The sequence below is a fragment of the Dreissena polymorpha genome, chromosome 13 (genome assembly GCF_020536995.1).
Source record: "Dreissena polymorpha isolate Duluth1 chromosome 13, UMN_Dpol_1.0, whole genome shotgun sequence".
In the NCBI taxonomy this organism is placed as follows: domain Eukaryota; kingdom Metazoa; phylum Mollusca; class Bivalvia; order Myida; family Dreissenidae; genus Dreissena; species Dreissena polymorpha.
Window position 1 is genome coordinate 25,907,118 of NC_068367.1, and position 19,559 is coordinate 25,926,676.

Genomic DNA, 19,559 nt, shown 5'->3' on the forward strand with positions numbered 1-19,559 from the left:
CGATCATTGTAGCCGAGACCTCCTTTACACCAGCCTCTGTGGCAGAATTAATATCGTCATGACCTTTTATTGTGGCCGACTCTATGACATGCTGTCCTTTGATAACTGTAGCATTGATTTCCGTCACACCAGCTACAGTGGCAAAAGTAACAGCGTCACATCCTTCCATTGTTGCCGACTCTACGACCCGCTGTCCTTTGATCACTGTAGCATTGACTTCCGTCACACCAGCCTCTGTGGAAGAAGTAACAGCGTCACTTCCTTCCATTGTGACTGACTCTACGACCTGCTGTCCTTTGATCACTGTAGCATTTACTTCCGTCACTCCAGCCTCTATGGCAGAAGTAACCGCATCACATCCTTCTATTGTGGCCAACTCTATGACATCTTCACCTTTGATCAGTGTAGCTGTGACCTCCTTTACACCAGCCTCTGTGGCAGAATTAATATCGTCAAGACCTTCCACTGTGGCCGACTCTATGACATGCTGTCCTTTGATCACTGTAGCATTGACTTCCGTCACACCAGCCTCTGTGGAAGAAGTAACAGCGTCACTTCCTTCCATTGTGACTGACTCTATGACCTGCTGTCCTTTTGTCACTGTAGCATTTACTTCCGTCACACCAGCTCCAGTGGCAGAAATAACATCGTCGCATCCTACCATTGTTGCTAACTCTACGACCCGCTGTCCTTTGATCACTGTGACATTGATTTCCGTCACACCAGCCTCTGTGGCAGAAGAAACCGCGTCACTTCCTTCCATTGTGACTGACTCTATGACCTGCTTTCCTTTGATCACTGTAACATTGACTTCTTTTACACCAGCCTCTGTGGCAGAAGTAACCGCGTTACTTCCTTCCATTGTGACTAACGCTATGACCTGCTGCCCTTGGATCACTGTAACATTGACTTCCGTCAGACCAGCTTCTGTGGTAGAAGTAACTGCGTCACGTCCTTCCATTGTTGCCGACTCAATGACCTGCTGGCCTTTGATCACTGTAAAATTGATTTCCCTCAGACCTGCCTCTGTGGCAGAAGTAACTTCGTCACGACCTTCCATTGTTGCCGACTCTATGACCTGCTGTCCTTTGATCACTGTACCATGGACTTCCATCAGACCAATCTCTGTGGCAGAAGTAACCTCTTCACGTCCTTCTATTGTGGTCGACTCTATGACCTGATGTCCTTTGATCACTGTAGCATTGACTTCCGTCACACCAGCCTCTGTTGAAGAAGTAACAGCGTCACTTCCTTCCATTGTGACTGACTCTATGACCTGCTGTCCTTTGATCACTGTAGCATTGACTTCCGTCACTCCAGCCTCTGTGGCAGAAGTAACCGCATCACATCCTTCTATTGTGGCCAACTCTATGGCATCTTCACCTTTGATCAGTGTAGCTGTGACCTCCTTTACACCAGCCTCTGTGGCAGAATTAATATCGTCAAGACCTTCCACTGTGGCCGACTCTATGACATGCTGTCCTTTGATCACTGTAGCATTGACTTCCGTCACACCAGCTCCAGTGGCAAAAGTAACAGCGTCGCATCCTTCCATTGTTGCTGACTCTACGACCCGCTGTCCTTTGATCACCGTAGCATTGACTTCCGTCACACCAGCCTCTGTGGAAGAAGTAACAGCGTCACTTCCTTCCATTGTGACTGACTCTATGACCTGCTGTCCTTTGATCACTGTAGCATTGACTTCCGTCACACCAGCCTCTGTGGCAGAAGTAACTGCATCACACCCTTCTATTGTTGCCAACTCTATTACATCTTTATCTTTGATCAATGTAGTTATGACCTCCTTTACACCAGCCTCTGTGGCAGAATTAATATCGCCACGACCTTCCACTGTGGCCGACTCTATGACATGCTGTCCTTTTATCACTGTAGCATTTACTTCCGTCACACCAGCTCCAGCGGCAAAAGTAACATCGTCGCATCCTACAATTGTTGCTAACTCTACGACCCGCTGTCCTTTGATCACGGTGGCATTGACTTCCGTAACACCAGCCTCTGTGGAAGAAGTAACAGCGTCACTTCCTTCCATTGTGACTGACTCTGTTACCTGCCGTCCTTTGATCACCGTAGCAGTGACTTCCGTCACACCAGCCTCTGTGGCAGAAGAAACCGCGTCACTTCCTTCCATTGTGACTGACTCTATGACCTGCTTTCCTTTGATCACTGTAACATTGACTTCTTTTACACCAGCCTCTGTGGCAGAAGTAACCGCGTCACTTCCTTCCATTGTGACTAACGCTATGACCTGCTGCCCTTTGATCACTGTAACATTGACTTCCGTCAGACCTGCCTCTGTGGCAGAAGTAACTTCGTCACGACCTTCCATTGTTGCCGACTCTATGACCTGCTGTCCTTTGATCACTGTACCATGGACTTCCGTCAGACCAATCTCTGTGGCAGAAGTAACCTCTTCACGTCCTTCTATTGTGGTCGACTCTATGACCTGAAGTCCTTTGATTACTGTAACATTGACTTCCGTCAGACCAGCCCCTCTGGCAGAAGTAACAGCGTCACTTCCTTCCATATAGACAGACTCTATGACCTGCTGTCCTTTGATCACTGTAGCATAGACTTCCGTCAGTCCAGCTTCTGTGGCAGAAGTAACCTCGTCACGTCCTTCCATTGTTGCAGACTCTATGGCCTGATGTCTCTTGATTACTGTAGCATCGACTTCCGTCACACCAGCCTCCGTGGCAAAAGTAACAGCGTCACATCCTTTCATTGTCATCGACTCTAAGAAATGTTGTCCTTTGATAATTGTAGCATTGACTTCCGTCACACCAGCCTCTGTGGCAAAAGTAATCGCGGCACGTCCATCAATTGTTACCGTCTCTATGCCTTGCTGTCCGTTGTAAACTGAATCATTTACTTCCGTCACACCAGACTCTTCAGAAGAAGTAACAGCGTCTCGTCCTTCCATTCTGACCGACTCTTTGTCCAGCTATCCTTTGATCACTGAACCATTAACTTCCGCGACAACAGACTTGGTTGAAGAAGTCATGTCATTTAATTGTGGCCAATGCTGTGGACTGCGTTACTGCTTTTGTCGCAACAGTGAGTCTCTCATCACCAGCCTCTATGACAGAAGTTACATTGTAACGTCATTCGATTTTGATCGATTTGAAAGTGTGTGTGTAGTATTGATCAATGTCCTTTAATTCGATCCATGACAACGCATCATTTTCGGTAAAAGTATCATTTACTCTGAGCAGATACTTATTTGTTCGCACCTTATGTGGTACCTTAAATAAACAAATACATGTCATAATTAATACCTTGGTTTAAAACAAACGTATAAAAAAGTACAATAGATCCACAAAATAAACTCAATATATTCGCCAGTGGGCCCTTTTAATTGCACAAACATGTTAAACGATGAAGCGAAAAAAGCTCTATTAGGATAACATTTCTTGCACTCATCCAGTACTGAAATAACACCAACATTAAATATACTTTGAATAAAACTGGGATCGCCCCCTCGGAACGTTCAATGCAAAAGTATTATCGATTTCAACCCATTTGAGGGCGTATCGAAGCTCACACCTTAGAATTGATCATAACCAAAGGCGCGTCTTAAAAGAGCTCAATCATTGTTCCAATTTTTGTCAGACGTCTCAAATGCTACTAATATTAACACACCTTATTCTACTTCTACTACTACTACATGTATAACTATTTTACTTCTACTACTACTACTACTACTACTACTACTACTACTACTACTACTACTACTACTACTACTACTACTACTGCTGCTACTATTACTACCACCACCACTACTACTTATAATGATAATACTTATACTATTACTACTACTACTACAAGTACTACTACTACTACTACACCTACTACTACTACTACTACTACTCCTACTACTACTTCTACTTCTACTACTACTACTACTACTACTACTACTACTACTACTACTACTACAACTACTACTACCACTACTACTACTACTACTACTACTACTACTACTACTACTACTACTACTACTACTTCTACTCCTAATACAACTACTACTACTACTACTACAGAGCCTGCTGCCACTACTACCACTACTCCTCCTTCTACTATTAATTATACCTCCACCACCACCACTACTAATAATAATAATAATAATTATTATTATTATGAATAGAATTATACAAATAATAATTAAGAATACTGAGTAGAAGACTTAACTTGATAAAACTAATAAGTAGATTTAGATTGAAATAATCACATTTTATATTGAAAATAAAAACTCACCTACGCGTTATCAATTTTTTAATTAAAACGTGTTCCGGTCCACTCCTTGCCGTCGACAACTTCTCAATGAAAAGCGCTCGTCCGACGTCAAGTGTTAAAGGTGAAGTTTAAGCTTAATTGTTATTCCGCTCTTTTTACATGAAAGGCGGAAAATAAAATAAGAACGGCTTAACCAGAATAGCGGGAAAACACTTAACAAACAAATAAACCGAAACTTCACATGTGCATGACCTTGCACTCTTCTTTATAGTATAAAGGAAAATATCGACTTTTAACTTAAAAGCGACATTGTCCATACTTTCCATAGACATGACATGTTCAAGAGACCCAACTCGCAATTTTGATACAATGTAGACGATAACTGTATCCTTATTTTAAATCTTGTTCCTTTATCAAATTTGTTAAATTTGATAACTTGCACATATCAACTGAACTTTCTTCTAAAATTATCATACACACAGATAAATGTTAATTGGCTAATGACAGTAAAATAAAGCAATTAACAATAATTTGTATTATAACAAAAGCACAGGCCAATCCTAGAATAGATAACCTGTATCTGTACAATAAATGGCGTATGATCTGTCCTGTGCATACATTAAATGTATTAAAATCTAGCGATACCTCGTACCATATTTATACCGCAGCAACTGTTTTCATAACTCATAAACTTCCGTGAGCTTTGAGACGTGAATCGATCCGCCTCCCATAAAACATCTTCTATGGGATAAACAGTTGCTATGGGATACAGTACCACATAGCAATTGTTTATCCCCTAAAGATGTATTCACATTGTCAAGTAGTATCGATCGCGGGGTATTATCTTCGTCTTTATTATGATTTTTTTTATCTTCGTCTTTATCTTATGGATAAAGCATTAACTGTTACATAGCATGTATTTTCGAGACGTGTTGTAAATACAGATATTAAACGAATCACGATTGTAAATGAATATTGGAAATATCAGTAAACATGAACGGGCTGTCTTCATCTATTAAAATCTGAAATAAATCAAATGTACTAGATATGGGGTAGTTAATAGTAAGACATGTTACTTGACAGAAACATTTATTTACGACACCTACTCTGCAAATGTTTGGACATCTATGTCGGCAGCTGATAACTAATTGTCTTAACAGGGTTTATCGATTGTAGAAAATAATCTTCCTGATGACATCGGTTTCGATTCCCGATTCCTTGTAAACCGCGCACATTAATGGCGTCTCCTGCTTTTTCTTTTTCGCGTTTACGTCAGAGCCCATTTTCAGCAGCTCGCCGTCGACTGAGACTCGTTTTTACAGCCACGTACAGAACAGTATGGTAATTGTGCGCGTGATGCTTACAAAGCGACTTCCATCTGTTTGATTCCCGTCTTGAGCATAGACCGTTATTTGCTCGTACATTTGTGAATCCAGCGACTTCAGGCTGCAGGACCGTTTGGAAATCAACCGTTTGACCGCTTTTACCGAGTTGATGACGATATCGAAGTCGATAGATTCTAGGTTTCAGTACCCTAAATGTTGTTTTGTGTGCAATACTGCACTCTAAAAAAAAACATCATTTTTGAGCACACAATTCTCTGAATGGGCACTTGCATGACTTTTTTTGTGAATATCTTGTGTGTGTGTGTTTTACAAATTCACTGTTTTTCTTGAAAGGGACCTGTTCGCAGTTTCCTAATATTACGATTTTCAAAATAATTGTCATAGATTTAAAAAAAATGTACCCGTTATGCTTAAACAAGCGGAATACGATTAATGTATAACAAAAAATGTTTAAAATATTGGTTCAGTAAGGGCTAATCATCTTTCGAAATCGGTAAAATAGTTAACAGCGTTTGCAATGCTTTTCGTTGATATTTAAAACAAGAAAAAGCTTTAAAAAAATACGACGTTGTGGTTGGTGTTGGTGAAAGATCAAAAGTTGTATCAATGAAATCAAAATAGTGAATGCGTTTTTCTGCGCGGTTCTTAGCTGCATCACAAATCCAATTGCGCCAGATTTCGTGGCTCATTTCGCTTTTTTTTATATATATTTTTGACCATATATCTATAGATACAGAATATAATCAAAGCGCTGTAGGCGCTGATTGCCTGGGGCTAGGTTTAGTGTGACGTAAAATGCATTTAGGATGTTTTGTCCGAATTTCTCCCTTTGTCCGAATTTATACGGATTGACCCTAGCGGTTGAGTGCAGGAGCTCAGAGACTGCAATAAAAGACAATAGTTGTGTATATACTACAGTGTACATAGACGGTGGAGGACAACACGATACTGGTTGTGGGAACGATAACCTTTTGTTCGACTCTACAGATCTGGTAGAGGTTCGTCTACATAGGCGGTGAAGATATACAACAACAACAACATGGCCGAAAAAAAACTGTTATTGTTGGCGTCAAATAAATCATTTTCAATAGCCTAAAATAGTTTTCTATTACATAATTGACAGATCAGGAAAAAACTCATACTTCCTTACAAAAGAAAATCCACTTAAGCCCAAGTATCACTTTTGCCGGTGGAGCCCCGGTCCATCCCGGTTTGCTAACGCCGGTCGACCGGCAAGGACCGGGATGATTCGTAGAAATTTTTTAACGCAGTCATACTATTTCCCGGTGCCGCCCCGGTTGAAGCCGGTCAACAGCCCGGCAGAGTCCCGGTCAACCCGGAGTGGCTACGGTTTATCCCGGTGAAGCCCCGGTTGTCACCGGTAGTGCCCCGGTGAAAACCGACAGCATCCCGGCATAGCCCCGGTTGTCGCCGGTAGTGCCCCGGTTGAGCCCCGGTGAAAGCCGGCAGCGTACCGGCAGACCCCCGGTATACCGTAACACCGCCGGCACTCAACGGTCGTGTCTATACCGGCATCAGACCCCGGCAGAGATACGGCAACGCCCCGGTTTTACCCCGGTCGTCGCCAGTAATGCCCCGGCGGAGCCCCGGTGAATGCCGGTGGCGTTCCGGCAGAGCGCCGGTTTTCTTATATACCGAAGCTATACCGGGACTCTAACGGCATTCACCTGGGCGTTGCCGTAGCTCTGCCGGGGTCTGGATGGGCCCCGGTGGAGCTACGGTGCCATCTCGGTTATTCCCGGTGCCGTTCCGGTTGTTCCCGGTGCCGCGCCGGTCGTTGCCGGTCCTTCCCGGTGACTCCCGGTTCATCCCGGAGGTATTTAACATTTTAATACTTTCCCGGTGGAGCCCCGTTTTTCCCCGGTTCATCCCGGTCGTCCCAAATGGAGCCCCGGTTCATCCCGGTAAATCCCGGACCACTTACCGTAGCTCCGCCGGCATCATAGTGAGACTGGGCCTTTACCCTGATAAAGAACGGTGTACAGATTGTGTATGTTGTCTCACGTAGAACTTTTCGCGCTCGATCTGCGCAGTGAAATATCATATCCGGTAACTTCGTATATTTCCGAGAATGATCATGGATATTTGTTGTTGTTTTTTTTTCATTTTCTTTTTTCTTAGATGTCTCGTTAACGCAAAATAAAATAACAATATCTTAAAATATGTTAATAAATACCAAATGTAATGTCTTTAAAAAATGTATCAGACAAAATTCTTCTTATTTTCTCCCTCACTTCGTTCGTCCGAAAATGAATTATTTCTTTGCTTACTAGCAAACAAATGACAACAAATATAACAACAAACACCAAATGTAGAAAGCGGTCCGCTTTTATCGAATAAACAAAGAATAAACTTAAGTATGTAAATCACGTTAGCCAAACATGAAAAACAATACAAATTATCAAATCCCTAAACTTTTTGATACTGTTCATTTATTTTCTACACTGAGTAAACATTCGACTTCCCTGCTGAGCAACGACTGCTCCACAGTCGATGTACATGTATTGCTGAAATTCCCCGACAAAACTTCTTGATTTTCCGACATTTTTCCAACACAATATCAAACTTTAAACAAATATATTGAGCCACAACGTGCGTTGTCTCCTGTAAGCGGACCTCGAATGACGTTATACCCGCCAAAGCTCACGAAAATAACGTGCATTAGTAAACACGCATGTTTATTGAACTGTGACGAAAAGCAATTTCTGTCTCCGTAGACACTCGTATCTTTTCGGCCTAGACCGTCAAGTGAGGAACTTATTCTCGCATGAATATGCAATTATGTCGTAGCCAATGCTTAGCAATTTTGCTTCAATACTATTTTTTACACGTTTTATGACATATGATCATGTTATATAGTGATGCTCTGTATTTACAAGGCGGGTTATTGAGATCTGCGAAGAACTTCTTTGATTGCGCATGAATGACCGCCAAGTGGTAAATCGGACTTTTGGGAATTCATTCATTCGTGGGTTTTGGCAGCCAGCCAATTGTGACTGTCTCAGAAAATTGTATCATTACTATAGCCTTAGGGCTTCGCCCCAGGCCAAATACACCAGAAAAATTAACATCAATGAAAGCATACAATTCAAGCGGCCACACACGAATCATCTGTATGTATTTAAAAAACATTTATACGCGCGTTCTTCGAACATACCTGTTTGATTGGTTTGTCGGACATTGTTATTTGGTTTTATTGTTTTAAGTATCGCGAATCATCAAACAAATGCTTAATAAATAGGTCTATATGGTGGAATATTTCTAATTAAATCAATTAAAGCTGATACCTATCATGAAATTATTGAAAACGCATTAACAATCTTTAAGTAACTACCATAATAAAAACGCCGAATATCTTCATTTACGATATTTCTGGTCAAACAAAATTCAAGTTCACTTAATTCTTTTTTGTGAACGGGTAGTGAAACCACATTATACTAGTACTCCGATCTTAACATTTCGCCAATAATGGACCGTCCATAAAGTACGTCCCGCCCCAGGGGGTGGGGGTGTGTGTAAGAAAGTTTGGCAGTTTGTGACAGTGGGAAGGTTGGGTCAGACCTTGTGTTGTTGTCACACATTTGTATCATTTATTTTATTTCTAATGAATTACTAATGTTTAGTTGAATTAAATAGTTTAAAAATACTTTTCAAAAATTTGGTGAAACCTTTGAATTAGTTGTATGTCAAAATAGCATGAAATGCGTATCTCTCGGATCGAATGTGTTGTTCACGATTCCTCTCACGGGAAGCGGTAGTTTGCTGTTGCCAAGCCTTGTTTTATGTATAGCATTGTTTTCGTGACGCCGTAAGTATTATTATTTTTATGTTGTCCGCTGCACTGATACTATGTCACTGAGCGAGACATTCGGGACCTTATTTGTACATTAATAGTGCTAATTATAATACGATAATTTTGTTGATGCATAGGCAATATATAAATAATTTATTGATTATTATGTTAAATTTTCACTGGTCTAATTCGTATCCTGTGTCAAAAGATTGCATAATCGGAAGATCATCTAAAACTAGACTCCACCCATTGTAAATGAAACAGCAGCAGATAAATGATGTGTATTATATACTTTTCAAGAGTGATGTTTGCAATGTGTATTTTCAAATTCAATCAAGATTGAGTTACTGCTTCAATAAATACTTGAGACAAGTGTTGACAATTTACTATACCACCATTAAAGTCGTTTCAATAATTAAAAATTTGATATTTCTTATAAATAGGCATTTTATATTTTAATACAGTTTCATAGTGAAGTGTATTTGAAATTAAATTTTAATTTAGTGTTAATTAAAAAAATGTTGGAAAGTAAGATGTTCTTAACGGGAGGTCCGAGATTTGAGACAGGGGGGGGGAATTGTCAAAAACAGCGTGACGTACTTACTACTTTATGGACGGTTCCTATAAATAATAACCGTAAGTTATTCTAAGTACATACCGATACCGACACGAACACTTGTCGAAGTTGCAGAGTCAAAAAATCTGCCTATGTGTCGTATGAACAAATCTACATTAAATGATGGGGGTATCCCAAATTTAAACTGATTAATTCGGACTTATTGGCGGGAAAGTTTTACAAAATTTTATCGGCTGTTGACTTAAGCCACACACCTTATTTGGCATAGAAAACTTAAGTATAAATAAGAAACACATTTTATAAATGCCAATTAGAATATATCTGGTGGTAACAAGGTATAAATCCGTTTTTTGCGCTTTAAAACTTACAAATTATCGCCTTTGTCGAAATGGACGTATACGTCTAGAAATCATACTTTCGGTTTAAAAAGCGGTACCGTTTAAAAATAATAAATTACTTGCTAACTAGGATGTATCCGTCTTTTTTTGCGCTATAAAACTTTAATAATACCGTTTGTCGTATACGTCTATAAATCCTACTTTCGGTTTTAAAAGCGGTACCGTTTGAAAAAAAAATTACTTGCTAACTAGGCTATAGATTTAATGACAATTTTGCACACTTTCACATTGCTTTTATATGTATTGATTAACAAGTATTTCATTTCAACGTCAGAGGAAAGGTGAGTGGCTTTAAGGTTATTTAAGGTGATGACTTGGGTTAGGATGCTATGCCGAAAAAACAGCGCTGACCTGTGGGGACAACGAACCAGAACCATTTTTAACTCGGTCGCGATATCATTAGAGCAAAGGTATTGAGCAGGTTTCATGATGATTGGACTAAACATGTGACGTCTTGATGGTAAACAATCTTTTACTAAAGCCAAATAAGGAAAAACTACCCCGCCCCTTGACGGTTCATGTTTTTCAACGAACGAAGGACAAACGCATTAAGAGCACGTTTTGCTCACCGAGTTAACAAGCGCGTGTTACGTATTTTTCTATGTTGTGTCTGTCTTAAAAATTAAATCTCTGTAACTACAGCGAAGAGATCAAATATTTGGAAATGCACATACTCTGAGTTTCAGTGAGCATGTTTTTATGTCCGGCCACTTTTGGTTACACTCCTATTTACTTGATGTCCATTTTTTGTTTGAAAAATTAAACATGAATTGATGTGATTAATTTTTACTTCAGCGTCAAGCCAATGTCAAATTCTTATATTTTCAAAAAGAAAAATACAAAAAACTTCAGTAAAAAATTATCTCTATTCTCAATGTGTTTACAAAAAATCCGATTACCAAGGCTTCAATTAGTTGTGGCCGTTAATATTGTGATGTGCAAGAGTCATTATCTAGCATACTATCATTATCACATTCCGATTGAATATTATCTTAAATACAAGACATGTAAATTGCATACAATCGTACAAACACCTGACTCGCGGATTTTACCATATGTATCGTTCTTTTCCGTCAGAATGTCTAACATAAATATAATTATACAGGGAATAAACGGGGACTTACGAATTATATCAATCAGTAAGGTAGGTGCATAAATATGTTCAAGCATTTTCATGAACTAATGATGTGCTATCATAATTTATTAAGAAGATATTGGTGGATTTGGTTACTTTTGAATCAAATAAAATATAAGGGTGTAACTAATATGTGATCTAGTTTCAATATGAATGACAATCTGATGCATTCTATACATAGATTGTGACGTCACTACGTAATTGTCACCTCTATCACATTCCCCTGATTTGGGGAATTATGCTTCCGCCAATGTAGTTCTGCGTAGGAATGAAAATGTTCATAATGAAAATCGTTTTTATTGTGTGTTTAAAACGGAATGTTGTTTAAAGAAATGTTATTGTTATTTAATTATGTTTAAATGTGATTTTAAATCTCTATTAAGAGCGATTGTCAGAAGCAAGATTACCTGACCTACTTTCGTTTTCACTTTTCACTCGTAAAAGAAGTGCTACCCACATTTCCTTTTGCGTTAGTACTCAGGTCAGAAAGACCGATGTGTACACAATGCAATTTGATGAGGTCAAAGAAATTTGATCACATTACAGGAAGCCAGTATACAAAAACTTAAGAAACGTGTGAAGGAAGCATTCAATTTACCAGTAGACGATGATATAAGAATACTTTACATCAGTAAGTCACCATCTTTTGTTTAAAATATATTTCATATTGTAGCAATATTAATAACATGTGTTTGTCTAGGCCTATACTATCTATGATTTTTTCTGTTTTAAGATAAGTAATTACAGCGTTGTATAAATTGCATTTAAGTGCGAGTATTTGGACCCTTCGAGCTCTTTATATCAGAATTGTTTTACTCCATTCACTTCTTTCATAGTTTTCACAATTATTCGTTTTGCATTTTTAGCTCGAAACCTTTACGAAGTGGATTCACACGGACGTGAACAGTTTTTAAAAGATTACCAAATTGGGGATATGGCCTTAGTTTTTATATTTCCGCGAATTCCGTGATAACACCGGTAAAGAGCCTTCGCCTCGCACTAAATTCTTGCCCGAAAACCAGTAGATAAAGTAAAAATAAAAAGTGTTGAAAATATCCTGATATGTACACGTATACTTTGTTGTTTTTTGTTTACCATTCTGGAGCACCTGTACCTACAAGAGTCGTCTACGAGGTTCTGTCAAACATTGTTATGACGCCATAGTTAAGGTGCTAATTTCTGCAAATATGATATGACAACTGAAAATGATTGCAATACTTGTGGCTTTCAAACATTTTCTCAATGTACGGCTTCGTGTTCAATTTCAAGACTGCGAAACACCGGTCAATATGTCAGATGTTCATTGTGCAGTCGCAAGGAGCACACACACTTGTGCTGGTTTTGCCTGAACGTATGGCTTTCCAGTGAAATCCGCCCTTGTGAAAATTCGCCATGCTTACTTATAATAGTTAAAATATTAAAAAGCGAATGGAATAACGAGTGTTGAAGAATATATTATTATTATTATTATTATTATTATTATTATTATTATTATTATTATTATTATTATTATTATTATTATGTAGTAGTAGTAGTAGTAGTAGTAGTAGTACTGTAGTAGTAGTAGTAGTAGTAGTATTGCAAATGATGTGTTATATACGTAAATGAATCTTTATTAAAATATTAACTATTTATCACTTAGTAAATGTAACCTCGCGAATAATTTTTGTTCTAATTTCCTCTTAAGCTTGCCATACCCTTTTTATTATTTCACATTTACAATATGTAAATAAAGTATAATATATTACATCAGATTTTTTAATTTTTCAGAAATGCGTGTAACCATTTTTCAGTGTTTCCCACTTAAAATACGTTTACACAAGATGCATACATGCACTAACAACAGTGTGTTCTCCTATGTACCTAAATTAAGCCTTTACTAGGTTTTAAATTACGTGTACGTTGTAAAGAAATATTCAGGTGTATAATGTCGTTCGAATTGCAAATCGAAAACACGTGGTCATGCGTCCAAGTGTCCGTATGTCTTGCAATCTGCAAATAAATCACATTCTTTAGAATAACTTTTTCTGCACGAATTCATCTTTTTGCTGTATGTCCTATCAGCAAAACAAGCTCGGACGCCAATATATTTTTTTCGACAAAAGTAGTCTACACGCCGGACATTATCATACACCTGCCAGAGTTGTCTCCCTTTATTATTACTTGCGCTAGAACGTCAATTTATTATTGGTTCCACGTAATAAAATAACGTTGTACATACATAGAAATATCATCGAAGCAGCAACAAAGTAAAATGCACTTAGGCAAGCACAGAAGTACCGTAAATAGCAGTAGTATAAAATAACATTTCAATATTGCAATGCTGAACGCAAATTCCATTACACCAAAAACAAATGGTATTCATAAAGGGACTGAACATAAGCCTTCAGGCACATAAACAATTATTTCTTTCTACAGCAAATGCAAGAAACAAACATACGATTGTAATGCAACATAATTCAAATGAGAGTTGTAATATATCAAAGTGGAGTTGTCAATAAACAATTACAAGTGTCATTTAGAAATATGAAATAGTCATTTAACAACAAGCATGTACTGGCGGATAAACCCTTCCATATTTAAGACAATTTATTTTAATTTTCCGCAGTTAGAATATAAAAATATAGTGTTCGTGATTTGTATTCCTTTCGAGAATATTGGAATAGTGTCAGGTTAAGCAATTTTCTGATGAATACACTGCTTTAAGTGAATTTTATCTTCACAATATTTTTTACTGTATTTGCTTTTACTGTGGAAAATATTCCTTTTTCAAGTTTGATATAAGCTTTCTAACGAACGTTATACATACAATTATTAAGTAAATGAAAACGAAAAAATATATTGAATACATGTATTTTTGTATTACGCTTAAATAGGATTTCATCTGTAAACCGAATCGGCATTTTCTAATTCGTTTACTTACTTGACATAAATCAAACCAAAAACCTATTCCTTTATTTTACATTTATGTTATATAAAAATGCAATTAAGTATATTTGCACATTTAACTTTTTTATGTATACTGCAGTTACTTTTTCGCAGGTTTATAAAGAAAAGTGAACATTTATTAATCAATTCATACAAAGCCTTAGCAAAAGCGAAATTTAACATGAAATAATAAAGTAAGAGCAATGAAACAAACTCGTGATCTGTGAAAAGCGGGCTAAATGTTTATGCTTAAAGAATTGTCCCAGAATAGCCTACGCAGTCCGCACAGTCTCATCAGCGACAACACTTTCTGCTTTAAAGGAATTTATCGTTTAAAGGAATTTATCGTTTAAAGGAATTTATCGTTTAAAGGAATTTATCGTTTAAAGGAATTCATCGTTTAAAGGAATTTATCGTTTAAAGGAATTTATCGTTGAAAGGAATTTATCGTTGAAAGGAATTTATCATTTAAAGGAATTTATCGTTTAAAGGAATTTATCGTTTAAAGGAATTTATCGTTTAAAGAAATTTATCGTTTACAGGAATTTATTGTTTAAAGGAATTTATCGTTTAAAGGAATTTATCCTTTAAAGGAATTTATCGTTTAAAGGAATTTATCGTTTAAAGAAATTCTCATCTTATCGACAATTCAGTCCAGGCGAAAGTTTCACCCATGATTAGCATTCACGGATTGCACTGTGCGGACTGCGCAGGCTAATCTGGGAAATACTTGACGCCCGTGCGTTTAAGCCATGTTTTACCATGATACCAGCTCAAATAAAAGCACCGAAAATTATTAAATAGTTTTCAATGTAATATACAGTGTACATGCAATTGTATCGAGCTGTATTTGGACAATAGTTCGCTATGAAGAGCTCATTTATATATATTGATATAAAGAGCTACACGTGCCTCAATATAACAATTGTAATCGTTTATAATTCTTATGGAATTTAAGGTCAAATTCCGCTCCGTTCCCTTTATATTGTTTTATTTCATTTAAAATTTACTTATAATCCCCCTTCCAGAAGACGCTTTATTCCCCCCCCCCCTAAAAAAAACATATTGAAAAATTGACCTCGATAGAGGCGTAGTTTTCATCAAACAAAGTTTGAACACAATCAAATTAAGCATTAATGGCAAAGCGTTGACAAGGGTATGTTTTGTAACGAAATAGATTATTTAAACGTTAACCTACCATTCGTAAAAATGATTCCCATTTTGCTTCGCCACCTTAACCAATTTATGCCTAGTGGACTCTCCCATCCTTCTAAATTGGATCATTTTATTTCCAAAATTAGGGATGTCTAGCAAATTTATTTCTATATTTAGAGTATTTCTTACAGAAATTCCTTTAGGCCAACAGCGCATACTCTGGGTCTACGCTGTTTGCCAATGCCTTTTTTTCTAGACGCTAGGCATAAATGGGTTAACTTCAAATGTGAAAAACATCAAATTATTAAAATTCTGTGTTCTCAGGTAAGCAAAAATAATCATCTTTCTTAACTTATAGCGAAAAATGAAACATTCGTAGCAGCAATATGACCAAAAAGTGCGCAAAAATTAGCAGTGTCATATGAGAAGCAATGACAACTTGTAATGAGTTAAGAAAATGCGAGATCAGCAATGCAGAAAATGGTTTATTGGTAATTATGATGTCAACGGTGCGAAGAGCGATTACGGAAACGAAAATTCACATTATAATGCATCTATTCTTGTTATGCGGTGTCACAAATGTGTATGCCGTTGTATTCTCTTTGTACAGTTTAATTGCGCAGAAAGCTGGCGGAAGACAAAACGAGGCGTTATGTATTATCAGGGCACTAGGTTATTGGCAACACTTTTTACAAGTGCAAGTTAAGCATAAAATTCGCATTAACTATCATTTGTCATTTGCATTGATACCCCTCCACAACAATATGTTTATTTGTTTGTTTTTTAATTTTTAAAAATAAAACATGTAATTTTTGTTTAACGTGTGCAGCAATTTGAGAAATCTCACAGTTTTAAGAAAATGCAATAGTTGTTGAAAATGTAGCACTAAACTATGTTCTCATATTTAATGTATCATAAGCGATTAATAATATCCATTAGCTAACTCCGTCTAGTTGTTTACAAACGCATGTATTAAGTCCGCGAACTTCACGTCCTACATTAAACAAAAACTGAAGCATGGCGACAGATAGATGAGGGGCATTGTTCGGATTATTGCAAATGAGTCGCGGATACTTTTAGTGGCCTTTGACCGAGGTCGGTCGTTTATACAAAAATGCCCAAACATATCAAAAATACCATATAGTATACAGGTGCGTAGCTAACATTTTTGGAGCTGTAGGCCCGGATATGAAACATAAAAACGGGGGTCTGGGGGGTCTTCCCCCTGAAATTTTTTAAATCCTAAAACGCCTGTGGTGGGCTTTCAAGCATATCTAGACAAATAATAAGATAATAAAATTTAAGACTTTGGCCGGTTTTTCTCTGATAATTTACTGTTTTTTAGAAGCCAGTTAGAATCTAAACACATAGACAGAAGTAGAGTTGATAATTGGAAGATATGTCCTTTGAACACGACCACAATCCATTGTCTGAGGATTATGTCAATATGAAATGCAGATTTCTAACACCTCACCCCCCTCAGGGTCAACATTTTAATACGTTTTTCGAAGTTGATTCATTTTTATTTGTTTCATGTTTAAAAAAATTGTAGGCCCGAGCCTGCTGTGCCTAATAGCAGCTACGCCCCTGGTATATTATTAAGTTGTTAAAGCTAACGTTTCAGTAATGCCGTATATGTCGTATTTTGCGAAGACTGTACATCTGTATAAACATGTATAACATATACGGTAAATAATGAAATCGGACCATATTTTAGAAAGAAAATCAGCAATACTGTAAATTGTTTTAACAATAATATCATAACCAGATATAGTTCTAGAGATTTACTGTCCCTTTAATACGGACGTCATAAGCACAAAATCGCTTATATCTGACGGTACTTTCATTCGCTCGAGAAACCGGTGCAAATGAATACCCGGATTCGAGCGCCGTAAAATCTCGCGGCATCGTATCTGAAGCAACTTGGGGTTGTCCTGAATGGCGAGTCCGTAACGTCCGCAGCCGATTGTGGCCGCCAGGTCTTTCCAGACTGCACGCAGTGCGTACACGGTATGGTGCGGCTTTTTGACGTAATCGTACTTAACGTTGTAACCGCAGTCGAGCAGAAGCGGCGCGATCGATTCATTTACGTTCACGTTCGCACAGGAACCTTTACTCTTGGTCGTCTGCTCTTCTCTTCTGTTCTTCTCCTTTTCAGACTGGTCGTTAGCAATGGCAAGAGCCAGCGTCGTCTTACCCGATTTATCACACTGCTCGAGAACGGGATTGTAGTAAAGGATCTCCCGGATGACGTCGGTTTCGACGCCCGACTCCTTGGAAACCGCGCACATTAATGGCGTCTCCTGCTTTTTATTTTTCGCGTTCACGTCAGAGCCCATTTTCAGCAGCTCGCCGATGAGCGCGCGACTCAGCCTCGTTTTCAAAGCCACGTGCAGCACAGTGTCGTCATTGTGCGCGTGATGCTTCATCTCGATCTGACGTCGCAGCTTCATCACATCAGTTACCAGATCCAGCTTACTGGCTATCCCGATCAGAAGGCTACACGGCACTATGTCTTTCGGGGATTTGTTCTTCCGCTTAAAGCCAAATTTCCGGAGTACGTCTAGAACGAAAAACAATGTAGGACTATTTGGCTCATTTACGCCAATCTCCTATGCAAACACTTTAATTATAATTCAGTTACAGTCAGGAAGAACAAACTGGTAAATGTGAATGATTTTATACATGTTTCAAAATTCATGGGCTTGATATAAAAAACGGACATATTTTTGAAAGACATTATAAACAATAGGGTGTTTCTATACATTACACGTGTGTGTGCCTGAATGATAATCCAAAATTTCCATATCCCGACATTTGAAGCAGGGACGCACACAATATTTCATATTTCTAACGGGATATTTGTATATTTGCATACCAGTAGGTAATTTAACACAATGGTCAACACCTTTTTATTAAGGTCAATACACTAATAACCATCATATGAAATAGATTTTATTGGCGGTAAAATAAAATAAAAAATTGTTGACTTACCGGTAACTTCCGTATAGCCCATGCAGATTGCAATATCAAGTAAATTGCAACCTTGGAGTTCCATGTTCCGGTCCACGTGACTCTCTAGAAGGATTTGCGTCACTTCCGGTTGATTTTCAAGGACCGCCATCGCCAGTGGCGTGTAGAAACCCTTGCAATGTACGGGGGCACCGTTTTGAATAAGCACTTTAACGATGCCTGTGTTGCGCGTTAAAATGGCGGGCATGACAAGTTCTCGGACGATATGCTCCGGATGCTGTAAAGCGTAGATCTTAAAGTCTTTTCGAAACTTCCGAAAAACCGCCTCAAATACGCTCACGGACTTTGTGGAGGCAATTTTCATTGTGTCTAGATCCGGTCTGGCCCCGTTTTTGAACAACAACTCGACGCCGTCCGTGGAATTTTCGTCAATTGCCTCCCTGAGACCTCTCTGTATAATTTGTTCACGAAAACTGCCGTTGTTCATCAAAGCGCTGAGGGTATCCAAGTCGCCAAATTTTATGCAAAGACCGATTATAGACAATTTGACAATATTTAACTTTGAATCACCGTCCATCTCGCCATTTGTAACACAAGCGTAGCAAAACACACCGGCTGGGTTCGCAAGATAAACGTCGCTGCAGAGGATAATGTTTCGCATATAATCCATTTGGTTTTTAACTATCGCCAGATGCAGGGGAGACAATTGGAACTTCCCGATTTGAAGAAGATTCAAGTTGGACCATTTCAGCAGGAACTGCAAGAGGGCGCCGTTTCCAACGGCCGCTGCTGCGTGTACCAGACTCGTCTGCGTCTCACCAACTGCCTCTTCGATGTCTAACCAAAGCGACTTCCAGCTGTTGGAAGCCCGTCTTGAGCGCAGACCTTTAGTTGCTCGTACATTTTCGACTGAATCCAACGACTTTAGGCTGCCGGACCGTCTGGAAATCAACCGTTTGACCGTTCTGCCCGAGTTGTTGTC

General features: G+C 38.5%; 4 protein-coding genes and 1 long non-coding RNA gene across 22 annotated transcripts in view; 2 read left to right on the plus strand and 3 right to left on the minus strand.

Moving 5' to 3' along the window:
• Positions 1–4,405, minus strand: part of LOC127854938 (uncharacterized) — a 13,565-nt gene extending 9,160 nt beyond the window's left edge. The window contains exons 1-4 of the mRNA XM_052390109.1: positions 4,277–4,405; positions 2,366–3,263; positions 1,277–2,068; positions 1–286 (exon numbers count right to left, since the gene is read on the minus strand). The exon at positions 1–286 is cut by the window's left edge and continues 201 nt beyond it. Coding sequence (XP_052246069.1) covers positions 1–286; positions 1,277–2,068; positions 2,366–2,941 — 1,654 coding nt within the window. The 5' untranslated portion in view covers positions 2,942–3,263; positions 4,277–4,405. The remainder of the gene's footprint in view (positions 287–1,276; positions 2,069–2,365; positions 3,264–4,276) is intronic.
• LOC127854951 (ras-related protein Ral-A-like) overlaps positions 1–19,559 on the minus strand; it is a 226,443-nt gene that overhangs the window by 141,427 nt on the left and 65,457 nt on the right. The window lies entirely within an intron of this gene.
• Positions 1–19,559, plus strand: part of LOC127854948 (transformer-2 protein homolog alpha-like) — a 191,774-nt gene that overhangs the window by 88,045 nt on the left and 84,170 nt on the right. The gene's annotated exons all lie outside the window — the stretch shown is intronic.
• On the plus strand, positions 11,356–12,576 carry LOC127854954 (uncharacterized). The gene is made up of 3 exons (XR_008037249.1): positions 11,356–11,530; positions 12,068–12,152; positions 12,388–12,576. It is a non-coding gene; the product is annotated as an uncharacterized LOC127854954 (long non-coding RNA).
• On the minus strand, positions 17,248–19,245 carry LOC127854944 (uncharacterized). Its single transcript, XM_052390133.1, has 2 exons — positions 18,599–19,245; positions 17,248–18,167 (listed from the first exon to the last, which is right to left on the minus strand). The coding sequence occupies exons 1-2, from the start codon at positions 19,236–19,238 to the stop codon at positions 17,389–17,391; spliced, it is 1,419 nt and encodes a 472-aa protein (XP_052246093.1). The 5' UTR covers positions 19,239–19,245; the 3' UTR covers positions 17,248–17,388.

Excerpts from the sequence above, each read along its gene's own strand:
- LOC127854944 (XM_052390133.1), bottom strand. The coding sequence starts at position 19,238 with ATGCGAAACATTATCCTCTGCAGCGACGTTTATCTTGCGAACCCAGCC. Across the intron at positions 18,168-18,598 it reads GGGCTATACGGAAGTTACCG|ACGTACTCCGGAAATTTGGC; the intron begins GTAAGTCAACAA and ends TTTTCGTTCTAG.